We start from the raw sequence: 21,390 nt of genomic DNA, 5'->3' as shown, positions 1-21,390 counted from the left end.
TTGGACGTGGCTGACCAGCCGACCAACCGACGGACGGCTGACTGCCTTTCTGATTGATGATCGCTACCGGACTCTCCGCCGCCATGCATACCCTATCCTCGACCTCCACCTACGCCATACCACGAGTCAACCCTTCGCCCGGCCGAGCGTAGAAAGGCTCGCCGATTCGTTCCCGGAATCGCACCTCCGCCCTGTTTCGCTCGCCCTTCCTTTTTCTCCGTTTTCTTCTACGCGTCGCACGAATCTGGCTAAACGCGCGATCCCGTCAACCTGATCGAGGCTACCGCGGTTCTGGGAAACCCTTGTCGCGCGAGCACCTGTCGCCGGTTTTACCAGGAAACGATTGTGGTCGACGTCGCTGGAAATCGTTGCCAGTTCACGGTACAATTTCTGTCGCGCGAAATAAAAACTGGGGTTGGCTGTGTCGATCGTCGATACCTTTTGCCGCGGCAACGGGCGAGAGACTGGAAGGTTTACAAAAGTTTCCAGAGGGGGAGAGGAATGTTAAATGCTCGCGTAATTACGTAAGCAGTCCGTTATCGATTACCACGGAGAATGCTGCGATATCATCGGGTCGATGGTAAAATAATGAATTGGAATAAGCAGCAGAAAACGGGACACAGTATCGGGAGCGATGAAACGTGACTGGACGAAAATCGTGCTTCCATCGTGTTTTTCTGGCTAACACCCCTGGCCGCCACTCATGGGTAACGATTGCCACCCCCGTTGCCATCGGTTCTTCCAAAAACATATTGCGCGAGCAGTCTCGAAGAACCACAAAGGATACAACAATTTTCTCAATTTCCACGTTCGATGATTTATAATCGCAATAAGATAGTGGAGGAATCGTGAAAATTGTCAGACATTCGCGACACTGTTTCCTACCCTGTTCCGCGTTGCGTACGAAGAAAGTGGATCAAAGGAAGGAGGAACACGGGGCGCTATTTAACTGCTAATCGAGCAGAATACGCGTACACGGATGACCTGGCACGACCTAGTCGAAGGAGGAGACCGGTTACCGAGGAAAAGGGATCCGCTTCCTCCCCCGGGGGCCGAAGCGGCGCTCTCGATCCTCCCCGTTCGCCCGTTTCCTTTCATTCCGGGCAATATTTCTTTTCGCGAGTCCCCTCGCAGTGTCCTTTATCTAACAAGGAGCAAATCATTTCCCTATTATTTGCTCGCTATCGCGGCCCCGCTCCCCCGCCGTTTCCTGCTCCTCGCCACGGCCTCGTTCCGTTTCGCCGTTCGAGTGTTCCAGCCTGTCTCGTTTCTCTCGCCTCTCGAGCCTTTCTTTCTTCTTCTCCATCTCCTCCGTCCGCTTTCTCGCTCGCTACACGTCGCCCCCGTTTTTTTTTTTTCTTTTTTTTTTGGAGACCGTCCAAAGTCTATTCATCGTGCTCTCCGTGTTCGTTTTCGACCCTTCATCTCTATGTCTCTTTCTATCTCTCTCGTATTTTCGTTTATTTCTCTTCTCAGAGATTTTACTTGAAATTTACCGTGCGAAGATTTCGAAATCGAGAGGGAAATATTAAAGGCGATTATTCCTCGGTCTCTTGGAAGAGAGAGGAGTCGTTCCGCGTCGCGAAAAATTGCAGAAAACAGACGCGGAAGCGGGGCGCCACTATTCGGCGATTTATTATCGGTCGGCGAGTGCCTTCGAAGTTCGCCACGGGTTTTAAGGGGTGTAATTTAATCGTAATTAAGTACCTACACGGTCCGGCTCAAAGTACATAAAGTTTCTACACGAACGCGCGAGGCGCCCGGAGGCGGCCGGCCACGGTCCACTCGACGGGCTAAAAGGGGTGGCCCGCCGCGGTCGGTTTAAACAATTATCACAAGGGTTGCAGCTTGCGCGAGTTGACAAGGGTGATAAGTTATTGCGCGCGCGTACTCGGGGTTGCTTAGGAAATGCCGCGCGGTCAAGTGCCCGCGGGCTCGCGATGAATTACATCTATTACCGTAATGCAGCTCACTCTTTCTCTCTTTCTCTCTCTCTCTCTCTCTCTCTCTCTCTCTTGTCTTCGACGCCAGTTTTTCCATTTAATTCGAACGGGAACGACGCCTACTGTAATTTACCCTGCGCGCTGCGGGTCGGCTAATTAGCCTCGGGAATGGAATTACGCGCGCTGGGAAACCACGCCTTTCGTCTTTCTTTTTATCCGTTGTTCAAAAGGAATCTAGTTTACGATCAGTCTGAGAACGCGACTTCCTAAATTCACAGTACAAAATCGTTCTGTCCACTAAAATTCTTGAATCTTCCATCGAATACGGTTCGGCGGGTTTTCACGCTCGCGCGAAAATAAAAAGAGAAACAGCCATTGTTAGAATTTCTCTCGAGCTGAAAAGAAACCTCTCTCGAAAGCATAGGATGTGTATCCTCACGAGTGAACCGCGTGGAGCGGGAGCAGGCCGTTTAAATAATATTTTCATTCATAGCCGATCCGGTAGCGGCGGTCCGTTCGCCCCCACGATGTCGCGGGGGCGCGTTACATAAGAATCGGGCGCGGAAAGGAGCGGCCGTAAATCTGGCCGGCGCTGCCTCGCAGGGGGTGGCGAGACACGGGCCGAGTGTCCTTTATAGCATTGTTAACAACTAATGTATGCGGCCAGGGGCACTCCCGGAACCCCCTCTCGCGCATTTAACATTCTTTAACATTATTATACACATGGCGGCCGTCTGAGCGATTTCCACCGCGGCCGTGTCTTCGTGCCACCCGAGGAACGACCCCTCGCGCGCCCTCCGGGGAAGATTTTTGTCGGTTTTATTTAACTGCAACCTCGGAACCCTTTTCCATCCTTCTCTCCGCGTGGGTCTGCTACCCTTTTCTTTTTTCTCTCTTCCCTCCTTTTCGTACGTTCTTTCTTTTTTCTTTTTCTTTTTTTGCCTCCTCTCCTACCCTTTTCTCCCTCCTCTCGGTCGCCTCTCTGTCTGGCCGGTGAAGTTTCCGTAGTTGGGAATCCGGTCACGTTTTAAGACTTACGATCGGGACCGTAATTTCGAGGAACAAGTGGCGCTTACTACTTTCTGATACGACTTAAGGGAGGAAGGGCCGGGAGCGGCCCTGAAACGACGCGTGGATCTGCGCCACGCGTGATCCAGTTTCGAAGGGTGGAGAGATTTGGTGTCGTACGGATCGACGAGTGAAATTATATCGCTGAAAAGCGTCCAACTAAGAAGATTCATGGTAGTGGTTAATTTCGAAGTTCGATAAAGAAAGATCGAGGTTCGTTGACGAAGCGAATCCATTATTTTCATACGGAAAATGATATTAATTTTGATGGAAGAAAGGTTCCTCTAGCGACACCCATCAGATTGCTCGAGTTGTCCAGTCGAAACGACATCCGTGCTACGATGAGATTCGAGGCAATCAATAACTACGGGACGCGAAAGAAAGCGCGACTGCTCGTGTGGATCGAAGCCTAATTACAGGTAACTCGCGATATTGGTTAATTTATCGTTGCGACGCGTAAACGTTGCTCCTCGTCGTGTAAACTGCTACTTAAAACCGACAACGGGGCCCCCGCTTACCCCCGTCAGAGTCATCGGGAGGACTCCTGTCGATTTATTACGGCGAACGCAATAATTCAGCGTAACGCGATTAATGAACCATGCCGTGGGCCTTGTTTTGCGACTACCCCCTTCTTCCGCGTATCCTTCTAATGACGACGCTCCACAAGTAGCTCTGCATTGCTCTCGACCAGAAATTCGGAAGCTCCCGTCATCTTGGAACGTTCACGTTTTGAAAGATGCACTCGTGTCACTTTTTTAATTATTGCAAAATTATGAATATTCAATGTCGATGATATCTCTCGATGGATCTCTGCAAGAACACCTGCCATCTCGTTTAAAAAGTACGAAAAATCCAACGAGCACGTCAACTTGTACCCCAGATAAGCATCGTGCGATCATTCCCTCGTCATCGCGAACCATTACAAAATGGTAACTGGATAACAATCGTTCGGATACTTTCTCGATGAGTCTATTTGAATGCCAGACGATCAATCCGCGAAGAGGCAGTGAAACGAACGAACGAACGAAGCTGGATCGAGCCGAAAAAAAGCGACTCGCGATCAGTCACATCACCGGGTGCCAGAAGCGCAAGGTTGGTCAGCTGGCGGACGCCTAATTGCGCGGATATCGATCGATCGTGACGCGGTACGCGCGGGACTTCACTTTCTCGCCGACGACACGTGAGAATCCACCTGGTAATAAGTTGGCGTGCGTGTAATTTCCGTCGAGAGGTGGGGGGAGAGCTCAGGGTGAAAGAGGCGCGCGATGATCGCGCGGCTTCGACGATCGCTCATCGTCGCGGTGGGAAACCCTCGGCCAATTAGCCGCGATTACCGCGATCACGATCGAGGTGTCGATTTATAATCGATACGACGTGATCGATAATCCTGCTGCTCTTTGAGATCGTATTTCATTGAAAAATTATGCGCATCGATAACAATTTTTTCGTATTCCATACGAGGAACTGATAGGAGAAAAGATTGAGATAATTGGAGCGAGAACGAACAATTTTCTTCTCACTTTTTTCATTTTAAATAAGGGAGCAAAACTCGTGTAACGCGCGGAGAATTGTCGGCTCTAAGGTCAAGTAAAAGTTCCAATGAGATGTTCCCGGGGAACAAGCCAGAAGAACGCGAGATTCGCAAGAAAGATGGTGGACGGAGTCGTAGGGGTGGTTACGGTTCGAGGGGCGGTCGATCTTATTTTCCGTCGCGACAGTTCGCACCGCCGCAGGGTGGGCCAAGGAGGATTTAAAATTTGTATAGATTAAAATAAACTTTTTATCCGCCTACGAGTTTCCAATCCCCGGGGGTGGAGCGGCGTAGATGGCGGGGGACGTCGCGAGACAAGAACCGAACTTGGAGGACGAAAACCCGAGTGCAACGGGATTCGTTGCGAAGACAGTTCCAAGAAATTTTTTAAAAGTTCCTTCGTTTCCTCGCAGCCCTTTGAAAAATGAAAATTGCTACTTCTAACACTCTGAGCCGCTGAAACAAGTCTCCGATGTCTTCGAGTTGTTTCGAGAAAATAGGATACGAAGAAGAATCGAAGCATCGAGGCTGATTAATAATCGTTCGAGTAGGTAGGAGCGATTATCCGGTCATAAGGGGAAGGCTTATTTTTCTGCGAATGCCGCGGCACGATCTTAATGGTATTACGGGGGTGAAACTCGTCCGAAATTGGCCGGCCCTTTGTATTTTGATTATCGTCGGATTATTTTAATCACATTAGCGCTCCTCCACGCGGGAACGCCGGTCCGCCTGTTACGGGAAGGAGCTTCTCGCAAAATCAATCTCGCGTCTAATGGGAAGATGGCGCTTTTCATCCCCCCGGAGACCACTCCCGTTTTGCGTACCGGCCACCCTTCGTCTCGAGAATCGTTTTCCATCGCCCCCGTGTTCTCGACCCAGCGATTAAACGTTCCTACCTCGTGAAAAACACACCCGGACGTATTTCAGAACAATTATAACCCAATACGTCTTTCGAATTCCGTAGAAAATATTACGTGAACGTAGAAATGAGAGAGCATTCGCTCCGCGTGCCAAGTAGTATAGAACCGAATAGTATCGACCACTTAATGACGGCTCACTCCACTTCGCGTGCACGCGTCTGACGCGCCATCCAGTAGGTAGCGGCTGTATCGACTTAAGTAAGCAGTGCTATCGTATCTCCAGCGCGACTTCTCTGCCACTCGTTACATAGTCAGAGTCGATGCTTTCACTCGCGCGACACGTATCAACTGTTTTACGCTTGAACCTCGAGTAAACACAATTTTCTCCTCGAGTCCAGAAAGATAGAATCCAATCGCGACGAGGTTGACGTTGGACACACGGTTTGTTAAAGCCGCTAAAACATCGACGCAACGATACCACCTGGACAATCGCTCGAATACGCGACAGTGACGGGTTGCACAACTCCCAGCAGCGCCCTCGCGAAACGAGCGATTCGCAACGCGGAAGCGGTAACGGTACCCGATTCCTCGGCCACGTTCCAAGGTACAAGGTGTACACTCGCGATCCGCTGAACAGCTCGACTGAACCTCGTCGAAAAGGGGGAGAGAGGAAAAAAAAGAAAGTAAAACGAACAAGTAAACGCGAAATTGATCGCAGCGCGTTCCCCGGCGTCCCTTCTGGCGTCCGCGATTAGAATACGCCGCGTACCTGTAATTAGATAGCAGCTCGAGGACTCGACTGGTACAAATCGCCAAGGATTACGGGCGAGTCGTGTTCCCTGGCTGTGTATCCGCGCATATTAACCGGCGCCTCTATCTCGAAATACCGCAAAAATTCTGACGGATGACCGCGATCGTTCATCCGTCCGCGCGCTTTCTTCCTACCCCGGTCGAACCTTCCTATTAGGCCTGCCTCGGTCATTTGCTTACTCCGCCGGTGTCGCGAGAGCGTTTCTTGCGTCACGAATCTATTTGTTGGGAATCCTGGCCTCTTTCCGCGCTCTCGCCTCCCGTACAGGTGTGTTGTTCTTTCACTGGGGGGATATTAATGATCGCCGCCGGATTTTTTTTCCCGCGCCCGCCGTGCGACGATCGCTACGAAGCGGCTGAACGAAGTCAGGAGATTATGTTGTGCCGGATGAATAGCCACGTGTGAATATTGCGACAAGCAGCGGCGCGGTCGATCGTGTGGTCCGGGAAACCTGGTGAACGTCGCTACCGGATTACCATGCGATAATTGCTTACGAGACGGCGTTAATATTTTATCTTGTCCATCTGATATTAATTGACCGGATGAATTTGACGCGTGGCAACTGCACCGAAACCGAACGCAACGGACCGCAACGCGAGCCCGCCGCGTCAACGAACCGCACGGCGAAACCTGCCACCCGTAGCTGGAAGCCGCAGTCCGCGCGTTGCCGCGTCAAAGATCCAAAGAACGACGATGAATTATCGGAGCAAGCGGTGTCGTGACGTTTATCTCGCGCTGCTTCCCAGAGGAGAGCCGATTCGCGAGTCCGCGGCTGGTTAGCCTGGCGAGGGTTACGCAGCGCAGCTGTCGGCTGCCCTCGCGTGATCGCGCGCTCGAATCCGCGCCGCGACGCCCGTTGCCGCGAGCACAGATTCGTTATCACAGCGACGCAGATAGAATCGAAAAACGAAACGGCGAGGCCGTGTAACCGGCAATTCCACAACCGAGCAATGAATCAAAACGACGCGGCGACCGGATCCGCTTCCACGACGTCGTCCATTTTTCCACCCCCGATCCGGGGGCCACCGATCCGCGCTGATAAATCCTTTAGCTGTAATTAGCGCGGCTGCAAGGTACGCGTTCATACATTTTTATAAGAACCGCGGGCTTGCACGGTCGTTCGAGCGAAGGCGGACGGTCTCCGCCGCTCACTCGTTTGCATTTCGTTCTTTCCTCGACGATCTACAGCCGGGGGCGGTTTGATTGGATTGCGCGTGGTTGCTGATCTTCTGAAGCTGATTTGCAAAATTCCTGCGCTGATCGAAGGGAGCAGGTTGTTAATTCGAGAGGTCTCGTGGCTGGGTAATTACGGGGGGGAAACTACCGCGCAGCGGCATTGAAATTATAATGCATCTTATACTCGGCTCGCCAAGTACCATAAATATTTAAACCAGTCTGTGTACCACTTAAAATCTTAAAAAGTATTTTAGATAACAACACGTTGCCCGCTCCAATTCCATCGCCGAACAGTTTCTCGTCCCCCCCTGAAGAAAATAAATGACCTACGGTAAGAACCAGTATACAGAACCAAATCGACTAACCATCCCACGAGGAACATCTTTATCTCCGCCCAACGGGCAAAAATGTCGAAAAAATCCGGCTCGAAAACCCGATGCATCCATCCGCGATCCCTTCCAACCCTATCATCAGTTGCTGCATCCCTCGTATCGAATCATTCTCCCCCTCGAAAAGAAAGAAGCAAAACGGTAAATGAATTCCGTTCGCGAGTAAAGGGACGAAATTCGTGAAAGAAGGAGGGACGAGAATTCGAGGAAGGTGGCTGGTGGAAGAGTCAGAGGAGCCGGAGGAGTCGAGAGGCTCGCGAAGATGCACGCACGGGTCGAAGGTGGTCGCTCCACCCCGATGATTGCAGGTTGCATCGGCACGCCTTCAGCCTCGGCTGGCCAGTGTGGTTTCACGCGCGCGCACACGGGCGCGCACACACACGTCTCTCTCTCTCTCTCTTTCTTTCTTCGGTGCATCCAATTTTCTTGCAGGAAGAAGAAGAAGGGCCTGTGCCCGTCCGCGGCCACCATAATCACGTTGCATGTGGCCAACATGGCCGCCGTTCGCCGCGGCAGCTGCAGCGCCGCGCACCTCCTCGTATTCGCGGCCGAGTACTTTTTCGCCCTGCTCGCCTTCTCTCCCTCCCTCGCCGCTGCTTTTCGTCCGTTTTTCGTTCTGGTTCCCCTGCTTTCCCCATCTTCGCCGCGACTTTTACCACCCCTTTCGACGCCTCGTTGCCTCTGGCCATCTACTCTTTTCTATACAAATGGTGACAGTCGAAGCGGACACGATTCCTCGCGCGAGAATAAATCGAAAGCGTGGCATAAAGCTTTTCATTCGGAGTCTCAATTTTTGGAAAAAGCTAGCCTCAAGATCGTATTATAATTGTTTCGATATTTGAATCGATCTCGGTTTCTGGTACCACCCTCGAAATCGATCGTCTCAGAAACGGAGCGGTCGAACAAACGGGTATTATTCAACGACGCTTCGACCTATGATAGCTTGCGGAATAATCTCTGAGCCGCTTATGCCCCCTACCAAGAGACATCCCGTATACATTTTTTCAACATTTTTCATTCCCCGCCTGTTTTCTTCTCGTTGTCCCGCGATTACTCTTAGCGGGTCGTTCGGCCGGGTTTTTGCGCCGCGGCGGCCAGAAGCGGGGCGAGCGAAGCGACGGGAAGTTATGCTAATGCGGCGAGCATCGGTTCTCGGAAGAAACCTCGCTCGGCGAAAAAATCCGACGGACACGCGAGAGGGGTGGAGCGTCAGAAACGAGCGCAGGAAGCCGGGTAATAACAAGGTGCGCCCTGTCGTTACGTGCTTCTTGCATATGCGGTTTAGAGCGGATTACCGGCCCGCGCGGGGACATCACGCGTGGTGCTGCCGGTGAACTTGCTCTAATGAACGGAAGGGCCTCTCCCCAGCCCACCCCTCGCTCGCTCGCCAGTCCTTCCATCCCTCTCTTTAATGAAACAGGCCCTCCAACACGTGAGCGGACCGCCTCGCAACGAGACGCGCGAAACCGCCGATCTTCCCCCTCGATACACTTCGCCAGCCGATTCCCTCGATCGTTTCCACCGTCTCTGGGCGTTCCTGGATCTACCGGATCGCTCGCGGTAACGCGACGCTCGGGGGACGTTTCGCTCTCTGATATTCCATCGAGGTTGTTAAAGGTGGAAGTCATGAATCTACGGAATTCTATGCTAATGTCCGCCGTTTCGCCGTGCACGCCGCTACCGCCGGCAGCGTGAATTGATGGCGGTGTTTCTTTCGTTTCATCCGCATCGGAGATTCTTTACGCCGTTTTTGCATATTTCTCGAGGATACCAAACGTCAGCTTTATCGTGGCCAATTAATATCACCCGAGCGTCGTCCCGCGATCCCATTAAGAGGAATAATTTCGTAACCCGCCTCTTTGTCGATCGGAAACCACTGTCTTAAACGATGTTCGAACGATATTAACGATCGATTTCGTCGAGTTCGATCGTAAATTGGATCGCCCTGGTCAGTGGTGTGTTGTACCGTTGTAACTCCACTCGATATCGACGCGAGCGATACCATAAAGCGGTAAACGAGCGAAACAAGGGAAACAATCGGTTCGACTGGAAACTGGAACAGCAAGGCGGGGAATATTTTGCGGGCTGCTGCGGTCGGCCGTGGTTCTTGCCTCGCTCTGGCGTTAATTGATTATAGCTCGTACGGGCCGCGAGCACCGAAAAGCAAACCGACCCTAAACCACCCTTCGCGTATAGTTTTCCACGTTTCCCTTCCCGTTTCCAGGCTACGCCTCCGTATAAATCTGTAATGAGCCACAGTTTACGACGATTCGAACCTCTCTCTTACTCTCTCTCTCTTTGCTATGGACACGCAGGGACCCTGGTTCGCGTTTCCACTAGCGATTTATCCATTATCCGGCCAGTAAATTGCTCGATCGCCTCTGCACCCCGTCATTAGGCGATGAGTAATTTTATAATCGCCAGAATCGAATTTCTTTCCCGAACCAGCGAGACTCTTTGATTATCGAAACGAGTGCGCGAAATTGTAGGCTACCGCGTACACTCGTAGTTTGAATTTACCTTTTTTCGAAGGAGGAGGAGGAATGCAATGAATTGTTAGATCGCAGAGTGGCAAGAGGAATCGTCCGGACACCTGGAGAGAGGAGTTGTCTAACGATTGCGGCTGGTGAACACGCTCGAAAGCGTGGCCATTTGTTTCTGGTGCTGAAGAGAAAGTTGCGCGCCTCTCGAGAGCCCCTTTTGTTTAAGTCCTACAAAAACCGCGTCACGAGTATTTCTCCGCACATAAAAATATCTCTCGTCTTCCAGCAGAGTTTGCCAACTTCTCTCAAAATCGAAGAAGAACCGTTCAGAAAATGAACGCGTGCGCGAACTGACACGAAACGGCGACGAATCCCGAGGGCAGGTCTCGATGATCGAGGGGTCATCGATTAGTCGACGACGGCGGTATCGGTTCCCCAGCCGTTTTCGGACGCGGAACCGGCTGTCCCCTCGTTTGTTTCGACGTCTCGTCACTCATTTTTCATGCGTTTACGCGGCACCCGAGCGTCCACGGGAGGAAGACGGATAGAGCGAGTCGGTCGAAGGAAGCCGAAGGAAACGGGCCCCGTTGCTCGCGTCAGTCGATAGACCCGCTCTTTCCGCCCTTTGTTCTAGCCCGCAAGTTTTCTTCCCGCGGGCCAAGGGGGAAACAAAAGACAAATTACAAAGGCGGCCATCATGCGACCCGTCCCACCTGTCTATAGGGAACTGGTCCGGCGAACGAGACCGGATAGGAAGAGCGCCAGCTACGGAGGATGAGAAAGCGCCAAGAGATGATCGTGGACCACTTTCTTTTCGTCAACCACTCGACTTTCTCTCTTGTTTCGAACCAGTACTTTTCTGCGACTGTTTTTTTTAGAAATATTTCTTATTTCAATAGATTTGTTCCTCTTGCTGCGGTGAATAAGATTGGATCGAGAGTGCCTCTAAGTGAATCGTCCTCCCAATTTACTTGGGGAGTAGTCTCGGTTGGAAGGAATCTTGGGTACAATGGGAGTCAGTCGAGCTTCAAAGCGTCCATCGCGTAAGATATTCTGATAAATGGCTCGGTCAGTGCCTAACTGGCAACTCTCGCAACAGAATAAAGGAGAGGAACGAAAATAGTCGAGCGAATCGTAACACAGAGTCAAAGTTCTGGCTACCGAGGAGGAACACGTTTTCTCATTTTGTTACACTTTGAGGAGATCGCGCGAAGCGACGGCCGACGGCTCGTACTCGCTCGACGAATGACGAACCCGGCGTGTCTAACAAGACCGCTGTTATTTTCATAATGCCGCCTGGCCAAGCACTCTTTCCGCGATCTTTTTCCTGCCGTCGCTATTTTTGATTCCCGCTCGCGTGTCGCCGTTTTCAGCGACGATCGAGAGAGGAACCTGTCGCTCGATTACGCTTCCTAGTCTCTTGCACAATTTCCTACGAGCGCGCGCTCGAGTATAAATAGCGACGAGGGCAAAAATTGAATTTGGAAAAGCCGAGTTGACTTTGAACTTTGCGATATTTCAATCGCTCGTTCTAGTTCCAGCCTGAACATAGGCGATTTTTAACCAAAGACACGAAACAACGCACGGAATGGCCGTCGTCCCGACAGCGTATCACAGCGTATTCCGAAATATAAATTCTATTTCGGTGGCGCGTGTTCCACGAGCCGTCACTCGCCGCTGTTCACTCCGCGGCCCAGGGACCAGACGGTTCGTCATCCCCTCGGCCACTCGAGGCAAGAACCAGAGGAAGCGCGAGACTATCGACCACGATATTTTCGTTGCCAGCGAAAGTAGCGATTCCATGCACTATTTCTGTGCGCCGCCCAGTGCTCGAAGGCTATCGAAACCTTTACCGGTCCGTTGTTACCTCGGATTAAGTAACTCGCTGCCGCGAGTACCCAATTTCGCAGACACTGTAAGCGTGCACGAGCCTCGCCAGCCATTATATACCATCGTCGAATCAAAAGACGCTCCCAACACAAAGCACCCTTCGAGTGGCGCGCCGTCAGCGACAATGGGGGCATCAACAGCTCGCGGACACAGGAAATCATTCGAAATCGACTTTGTACTCCAGAAAAAAAAAAACGAAATAAAAGAAAATCGCGCGTCGAAAACGGCTACGAGCGATAAATCACGCGCTTTGTACCGACACCTTCGTTCCTCACGGACACTTGCGTCATCGATGACTAATATATTCCCTGGGTGGTAACGTCGCGGAGGGAATCACTTAAGGCGAGGGGGATACTGGCCGCTCGTTATTTGTTTTCGCGATTTAGGACGCGTTTCACCGGGCATCGCGTCGCGACAAAGGTTCCTCGGCAAGGTACGCGCGCAACGCCGCTCGAGACGCGCACACCGCCGGGGCGCCATTTATTTCTGCCGTCTGAAAAACCGCGCGCGGTGCTAAAGGTTAATAGCTTTCGCCTCGGTAGTTTATATCAGTAATTTCTTGTCCATCGTTTCGTCATTATCCGACGATTTCCCTATCCCCCCACCGCGCTCGCCCCCCCTCGTTTTAGCCCAGGCCCGTCTCTCGATCGTTCCTCGAGACTTTTCCGACCGGTTAACGCAACGATTCCATCGGCGAATCCGCGATACGCAGGCACGCTGACAATTTCACGCCTCGCTTTTCCCTTTCGTTACGGAACCGGAGTCCATTAGAGTCCGCGCAGGATTTATGAGCAAGGTTATTAGTAACCTCTTTTCGTTCATCGTGTTGTTTCACTTTTTTCCCTTCCTCGCGCAGCTTGTTGTCGCCGTGTTTAACTTTGCATCGGGCCAGAGGAACATTATCGTAGACACGAGGCATTGTGCGTCGTTCTTTTACAAGCCATGGTTAACTGTTATGTAAATAACAGCGGTGGAAGCGTGGGAACGCTCGTGTTAAGATTAACATGCAAATGTAGATTCTTGCGGATACCTGCTACGCGACGCTGTTCAGATTGGCATCGATTCGAAATCTATCGCGGTTACGAGACGTTCCGCGCAGCGATCAGCTGAAAATGCGAAGACACGCGAGAGAACGGGAGGAGTGGAGGGCTCGTTTCGAAAAGGGGCGACGGTGCACACAGCACGGCACGGGACACAACCGATAGGCGTGGAATATCCGGTGATCGACAGGTCCGTCCAGCCAATCGCGAGACCGAAATGCTGATGAGGCCCACGTCAATCACGCGATACTTCCATCTCGCCCGTCACGCACCCCTCCGGCCACCCTTATCCTCTGAAAAGCCCACGCGCGGGATTTGCCGAGTTTCGAGCGCACGCCACCCTCTCTTTTCTGCCCGGTCTCGTTCTTCCGCCCATCGCCTCGCCACCCTCCGCCGCAGCCGTTCGGTTTCAATAATTATGGTTCGTGCACGCGCGCACAGACACACGCGAGACCCGCGCCGGATCCGTGGATTTCGAGTCGGGAACGGAGTGGGTTCGCGAACGGAACGTTCGATGGGTCCTCGTTGGAGGGATTCCAGCGGGACGAAAATGGGATGCGAAAGGTTGAGGCGCGCTTTCCGCGCGCCGCGTTGTTCGCCAGCGATGGTTGCGAACGTGGTCGAGTGTGACGATGAAGAATGAACGGGTGGATTGTAAGTAATGCGAGCGGTAGGGGTAGCTTGATGGAGATTGCAATTATTTTTGTCGGAGATAACGCGGAATTGGTGGTACGGGCTAATGGTTATTGTCAGCTTCGTGTTCTCTAGACGCCATTCGGTGAAACGATTATCGTGTATACTGATTGTATCAATCGCTGGGGGTATTATTCTTTTAACAACGGAGCGTGATTATACCAGTCGCGTTTAATACCGCGCTACACCACGCTACGATCTTACCACTTTTATTCGATTTACCAACAAATTTCTAAACGAAAAAATTCATTCTTCCACTGGCTGACTATCAGACGACCATTGCGCGTCCAGTCGCGTAGGCTTTGTTCTGAAATTAGATAGCACGTTTCCATCAACCTTCGCAATCGTTTCCAAGTAATCGCATAGATAATGCGGATAATTAATGCGCGTCTTCGTGAAAAAAACATATAATTTCGTCTAATTAGGTCTCGCAGGAATACGAAGGCAGAGAGCTGGCTCGTTAACTTCGACGCGAAAGGGGTTCCAAGAAGCCATTTCGCTGAAAAGGAAAAATTGAAAACCAGAATACCGACGCGCATAAGGTTGATCCGAGCGTTTCCCAGTCAAGCAACGGGGGAACAAAAATTTCCAGGCTATTACGATCGCGTTTCCAGGAATCTCTCGGCGTTATCGTCGTTCGAGCAATATCGAACCGCGTTCCGATGCGAGCCGCGATAACGGATGCCGCGCGATACTTAATGGGACGAGAGAACGCGATCGATCGAGGAGGCATCGAAAAACAAGGAGAACCGTGGGTGGCGCGGGAATAAAAGAAAAAAAAAAAGAGGAGAAGAAAAGCGGTGAGGAAGGGACGAAGGGGCGGGGAGGAAAGAATCGAGCGCGCGGACGAGGAGTCGTTGAAGCGTGCCGCGTTAAGTCAGACTTCACCTAAAGCTCGTTTTATCGGAGTTCTATAAATTCTGGCGGCGCTCTCCTCGCGCGGGGTGAGTTCGCAGGGAAACACAGTGCCGCTAATTTCATAGCCGAGGCCCGTGATGATTTATGGTCCGCTGCAGCGTTCCGTTATTGCACCGGCCGATGGAACACGAATACGTCTACGCCGCGGAGCGTAAATGTCGGCTGGTGACGCGTTAATAGGCAGCCCGACCTTGACTTTTAAGCAGCGTAAATTAACGAATCCGTGACGAGCTGCGAAACGAGGAAGAACCGGGGATCTTTGGTCTGTTGCTGATTCCCCTCGGCGTCGTTGGGCTACGCGTCGGGAAACGATCAGAGCCGGAGGATCTTCGCCGTGTATCCGCGGTATAAAACAGCAATTATATTCGCCGGCAAATTAGCGATTCCACGATACGAGCGTGGCGTAAACAGAGACCGTTCGCGTAGCCCTCGAAGCCCGCGATCAGATACAAGTATCGACGCCGGCAAATCCCAAGATGGAAATATCGATAAGGGCCGTGTCACTCACGCGACGCCTTCCACCTCTGCCCCCGGTTACTCTATGAAAACTCCACGTGCAGACTTTGCTGCAACCCCCTACTCACCCCTCGCCACCTCTGTCCTTCGCTTCTTTTTTGCCACGCTCGACCTTCTCCCTCTCTCTCTCCCTCTCTTGCGACCTATCCTTCGATCCCTGACGACTCATCCCGCTGCGAAACCACCCCTCGTCCGCCGCCCTCCGATCCGCTCGCACGCCATGGGGTAGTTTAGCATCTCGGCCCTCGGGAGTCGAGCCGTTCTCCCTTCGCTTTCGTCAAAAAAGAGGAGAAAAAAAAAAAATAGAACTCGCGTGGAACGATCGCGCGATTCGAGAAACGGGGTATCGGGTTGTCCAGGTGGCGGATGATCGGTTATGGCACGCGGAACGGTCGATTGACTGGAAAATTCGATGTCGCGCGATCGAATTGTTCGCTCGTCGACGAATGGTCGCGTGGTTGTGGATCGAAGAGGGACGTTACAGAGGACAACGAGTGATTTCGAGTGATTTTTCGTTAACTGAAATTAATCAGTAAGGGTAATCGTTTTCGAATCGACGTTCCAACGTCCACCGTCCCGATACGCCTGTCGGTCAGGCGGAACGCTGGAAATAGTTGTTCGATTACCGTTGCGACAGTGAACAATCGCAAGCGCGGTAAACGTCGCATCCAAGGCGAGCCACTTGACTAGCTCAATTTTCATAGGAGGCATTAGAACACAGGCGGCGGGGACTGTTACGCGACAGCTATTTCGTCATCGTCAAGGAAAAAGGAACTTCGGCGAGGTAAAAATAGAGGGTGGGGATAAAGAACGGGGAATAAAAAAAAGCCGGTCAGGTAAAACGTCACGTTGTTACAACGCGGATTAGCTTGGCTGCGCGGTGGCCGGCTGGAAAAATCGATTCCCATGAACGCGTCGAGTTAATTGCCGTTGCTTTATCGGCCGCACGTTTTCCCGGCTGAATTTTGCATTAAGCCGCGCGGCGGCCATTTAAACATTCCCTCCTCGGGCTTGACTATCGCGCGCGAGCGCGAACCTGCAAGCGTATGGACTTTGATTGAAATATTACCCGCGTGTCAGCCGCCCGGTAAAATCCTGTAATTACGATAGCGGACTATTAATGATTGTTTACATCGTCCCAGCGCGAAAATTACTATACGCCCTATCCTAGAGAACAAGAGAGAGAGAGAGAGAGAGAGGGAGCTGTAATAATACAACGCGGCTTCTTACTTACCTCGAACGTCACCCCCTAACGCACCCTCGAACGATCGCGAGCGACCCTTCCTCCTTCCTTCGTACCCGGGCTTCCCTCGTTATCTCGCGACAAGTTTCTTACCAGATAATAATTACCAGAGATGTTTCGCATCGACACGGAATACCGTCGACGCGACGCCGGGAAGTTCGACGAAAGTTGGCAAGGAACGAGACGGATGGAAACAGGAGGGCCGCGTACGCTCGCGCCGCGCCTATTGTTCGAGCCATCGGCGACCATCCCACGCGTAGACGCCCAAATGATCATTAATTAAGCGACCGTTTGAGTGTGCGGTAATCGTGCAAAAACCGAGCGCAAGCTTTTGCCCGTGGATACCGCGCTCGCGTTTAGTGGCTGTTTAGGGTTCGTCGAGGGGATGGTTTTATCCTACTCTACACCTCTCGCAACGTTCTGCCGTCCGTTCTTTGTTCTCTTTGCACTTTTCGAGACACGATACTCAGCTCGCACGACGTACAGGGAAACGTGGAACTAACGAGACAGGTTTTGCTAATAATTATGATAAACGCAACGATTAGACGAGAATAGGAACAATAAGAGGCTATCGAACAGGGTTTACGCGCAGCGCTGTCAGAACTGAAGAATATACTCGAGGTTATTCTAAGAAGCGGCACGTAGATTTATGTTGATATTCGATGGTAACACGCGGCGCGATTATAATTTCTGATCAGCTCTCGTTAGCGCGGCGATTACGTGGTTAATTAGCGGATCTTAGCGTAATCTTTGTTAGCAGACCGCGTGACTTATTGAACGCGACACGGCGCGTTCGAACGCGCGGACAAAGAGAATCTACGATCGACGATTAGTATAACGCATTCGGTACGCGGAACAATTAACATTCCTGGTCTAATGAAATGCGGCTTTCCCATTTCAAGATCGTCAATTACCAAAGTGGTACGAAAGAAACCGCGGACGAAGGGAAGGGCGCCAAAGAACGAGAGAACGATCCGGTATTCTTTCTTTTTTTTCGCAGAAAATGGCCTGCCCAGGAGATTACGCACGGCCTACACGAACACGCAGCTGCTCGAGCTAGAGAAAGAATTCCACTTCAACAAGTACCTGTGCAGACCGCGAAGAATCGAGATCGCTGCGTCCCTGGACCTCACGGAGAGGCAGGTGAGAGCGATACATCGACGCGAGAGATCCCCTTCGTGAACACGCCTATCCCTTATCCGCTTTCCTTCCACCACGCGTAAAGCTCCTCCTTCGTCTTCTGATTGCAGGTGAAAGTCTGGTTCCAAAACCGACGGATGAAGCACAAACGGCAAACGCTGAGCAAAGAGGACGGGGACGAGAAGGACGGCTCGACGTCCGACGGGATGGAGAAGTCGAAGGGCGACAAGATGCTGGCGATCGACGGCGACGAGAAGAAGAGCTGCCACAACTGTGATATCTCCGGGGTGAGCGACGTGGGCAGCACCCTGTCTGGCGACGTAACCGAGCTCAGCTCCTCGGGTCGTCGTAGCAGCAACAACAACAACAACACGCCTACAGCGACGAACAACAACAACAACAACAGCAACCCCGCGTTCAACGCGAACAGCAACGGGGCCAGCAGCGTCGGCAGCACGAACAGCGTGACCAGCTCGTTCGAGAAGATGATAGCCGACGACGACTCGAGGTCCCAGGACGGCAGCGAGGTGACGTCCCCGAGCGTGGCCAGCAAGAAGCTGTCGAGCGACGTCAGAGTGAAAGTCGAGAGCGGACACAAGAGTCCGAACCCGAACAAACAGCAGATCTCCGTCAGCAAGAAGTCCCCGTCGGCCAACACCAAGGAGCTCTGCTCCGTGAACAGCAACGGAGTCCTCCTAGCCATGCCAGACTCCACTGTCAGCACACCCGTGCTGCCTGGACAGAACTCCACCAGAAGCTTAACACCGTCCTCTACACCCGGTACCCCAGTGTCCGTTCAACTGCAGCAAGGTAGTCCCTTGGGGATCCAAACGGCGCACGCCGCGTACATGCAAAAACCTCGAAGCTCTCCCTCGTCGACCAGCTCAGTGGCTGCCCCGATGATGCACGGATCGACCAATGCGGGCACAATGTCGCCTCACGGCGGAAGGAACATCGGCAGCAACCAACAGACGCACTTCCAGCAACAAAACGTCTACCAATCGACCTCCGCCGTCGATTACAGAAACGGAGTGCCCAACAGGCAGGCGGTACCTCCAGCCACTCAACAAACACAGTCTCAGAGCAACTATTGCTCTCGAGACACGTACCAACAACCCAGGATCTCGTACCCAGGCGACGTTCATCCTCTATACGCCAGACAGAACCAAGTACTAGGCTCCAGAGTGGGACACCACGTCCGCGCAACGACGGGAGCCTCTTCCAGGACGATGTACAACGCCAGCATGCAGTTCCATCAGCAACAAAACCAGTACGCCACCACTGGCGGCGAGTACAACGGCTACCCCCAAGCAGGGCCACCGTATCACGCGTCCTACCATCGAGGCATGCAAGGCAGCAATGCCTACAACGCCAGCCAAGGCTACTCCGGCCAACACGAACAAACTGCGGAGAGCTACATGCCACCCAGCAACTATGGCTACCCCAATAGTGGTAACTACCACGCCACTGGCGAGAATCTAGCCACCCACGGTCACGCCGCTGTCTCAGTTCAAACTGGACAGCACTACTACAACGACATTCAACAGCAACAGCAACACCAACAACAGCACACAGCGGAGGGCTACGTGGCTCATCAGCCGCCGATGCATCCAAGTTCCGGCGACTATCGCGCCTCAGCCAAGTGCCACCCCAACGCCTACTACGAGCAGACCAGCCAGCTCCACGTTCACCAGGGCGGCGAGGCGTCCAACATTCCCAACAGCTACGTGTCCTCGCCAGACCCGTTCCCAGCGCCAGGGATGACCACGACGGCCACTGCGATCGCCGCAGCGACAGCAGCTGTGATCACTCCGCCTGGAAGCGCCGCTCAGGCGGAGGGCAACGCGGACACTTACAACTACGGCAACTTCTACGCGGAACCAGTGCACACGGCCGCGCCGCCACCTTCTGCGGACAACAGCAACAGCTCCTCGGACTTCAACTTCCTGACGAACCTGGCGAACGACTTCGCCCCGGAGTACTATCAACTCAGCTGAGTTCACGAGACGGAGAACCCTTGTCAGCTGGACTGGAGCGACGAGCAGTGTCTGCTGAACGCGCTGTACTGATGCTACACCTTGGGGTGGCTCGCTGGGAATCGTGACGGGTGCTGGGGCCGCGGTATCGTTGGTTCGCGTCTCGCCATTATCGTGACACGTGATACGGAGGTAATCGACGAGCTGTCGATTAGTGAGAAACTCGTTCGAGGTGGTACGGAAGGTCTCGTCGAAACGGTTGGATTCGAGGGAAGAAGCAACGGAAGATGGTGAATGACGATGAGACGATCGATTGGCACCAGTGCGTTCGTTGTGGATACCGTGGTGTCGATTGGCGAGGGATGGTGGTGCGTAGCGAGCTCTGATGTTGAGAACGCTCTGCAGTGGGTGCGACTGAATGTTGAGTCAAAGTGCGTGATGAATTTCTTGTGATCCGAAGAGTGAATCGGGCTAGTTTCGACGAATAAGGGATGGGGACGCTATCGATGATCTTCACGCCGGCCGTCGCAATCATCTCCGTCCGTAAAACAATGATTACTCGAACCGTATCGACGAACCACCGGAAGGGGCTCGTCGTGAACGCGTCGAATCGGCCGGCGATCGAGTCCTGGCGTTGACAGTGCGACACGAGATCGGCGTGGCTGGGCGTGCGCGTGTAAATAGATTAGAGATAAAAGAATAGCCGAAAATGAAGAGGTGCAAGTGCAATCTTTCAAACGTAAAGACTATTTCTATCGTTAGCGTAATTGATTCGATTCGAGCTCGAAGGGGAGGCTCTCGAGCGTTTCCGCCGGCGCCATATTGCCGCGCGGAACGGTTTAACACTGAGTACACGGCGATCGCGCCGACGAGAAACCACTTCCGTGTCTGTTCGAATATCATCCGAAACACGCTCACCGAACGATCGAGGAAACGAATGTTCGAACTGTGACGCGTCCAAGGGTAGCAATCCACGAGCAATAATTCCTAGTGAAATAACGCGTGTACATATACGAAACCTACGTATACATATAGTGGGGAGAGGCGAGGATTTCCACGGGAAGAGAAAAGAGAGAGAAACCACGTGCAGAGCGTCGGTCGTGATTGAAGAACGGTAGACAATCGCGTGAACGTGAACGCGTCGCGTTTCAGGGGATGCTGAGGAACCCACTCGCAGTTCTTCGATCAGGGCGAAAACGTTACGTGAAAAAATGACGAAAGCTGACTGAGATCGACGTCGTTTCGAGGAATATTTTCGAGGCATCCTTCTTACAATTGGACGCCTCGAGAAAGTTCGAACGATCCGTCGAACGACGTCGTTTCGATCGCTACGCTATCACATCCTCGACTATTTATTTTCGATCGCACGCGGAATGACACAGTTTTCGTTTGCCACGCGTTCATGGTACACGAGACGAACGCGTCCGATCGATAGTGTTCTCGTGGCGAGTTTCAGAATGGAGTTCGATCATTTTTTCACCAAGACCACCGACGTACCCCAGCGTTACCTTTTCGATCTGGTTCCGCAGATGTCGAGCGAGCGGAATAGAGAAGGGCGGCACAGTTTAAATGGCGTACGCGTTGAAAGGGAAACGAGAAAGGAAATCTTCATCGTCGCCTCGTCTCGACGGCGGGAATAAGAAAAAAAAAAAAATATTTAATAGTGCGCCCGATCGTCGTATATCTGGTTTGTATAAATTAATTAACGAATAT

The 21,390-nt window shown here is 52.4% G+C and overlaps 1 protein-coding gene across 1 annotated transcript in view; it reads left to right on the top strand.

Annotated features, from left to right (window-relative positions):
- The window catches only part of LOC143425200 (uncharacterized), a 29,590-nt gene extending 9,757 nt beyond the window's left edge, over positions 1-19,833 (top strand). Inside the window, exons 2-3 of the mRNA XM_076897825.1 lie at positions 17,562-17,704; positions 17,812-19,833. Of these exons, the coding sequence (XP_076753940.1) occupies positions 17,562-17,704; positions 17,812-19,698 (2,030 nt within the window). The 3' untranslated portion in view covers positions 19,699-19,833. The remainder of the gene's footprint in view (positions 1-17,561; positions 17,705-17,811) is intronic.
- Positions 19,834-21,390: the final 1,557 nt, after the last annotated feature.

This window comes from Xylocopa sonorina, chromosome 7, assembly GCF_050948175.1.
Source record: "Xylocopa sonorina isolate GNS202 chromosome 7, iyXylSono1_principal, whole genome shotgun sequence".
In the NCBI taxonomy this organism is placed as follows: domain Eukaryota; kingdom Metazoa; phylum Arthropoda; class Insecta; order Hymenoptera; family Apidae; genus Xylocopa; species Xylocopa sonorina.
This window is presented reverse-complemented; position numbering and strand designations above follow the sequence as displayed.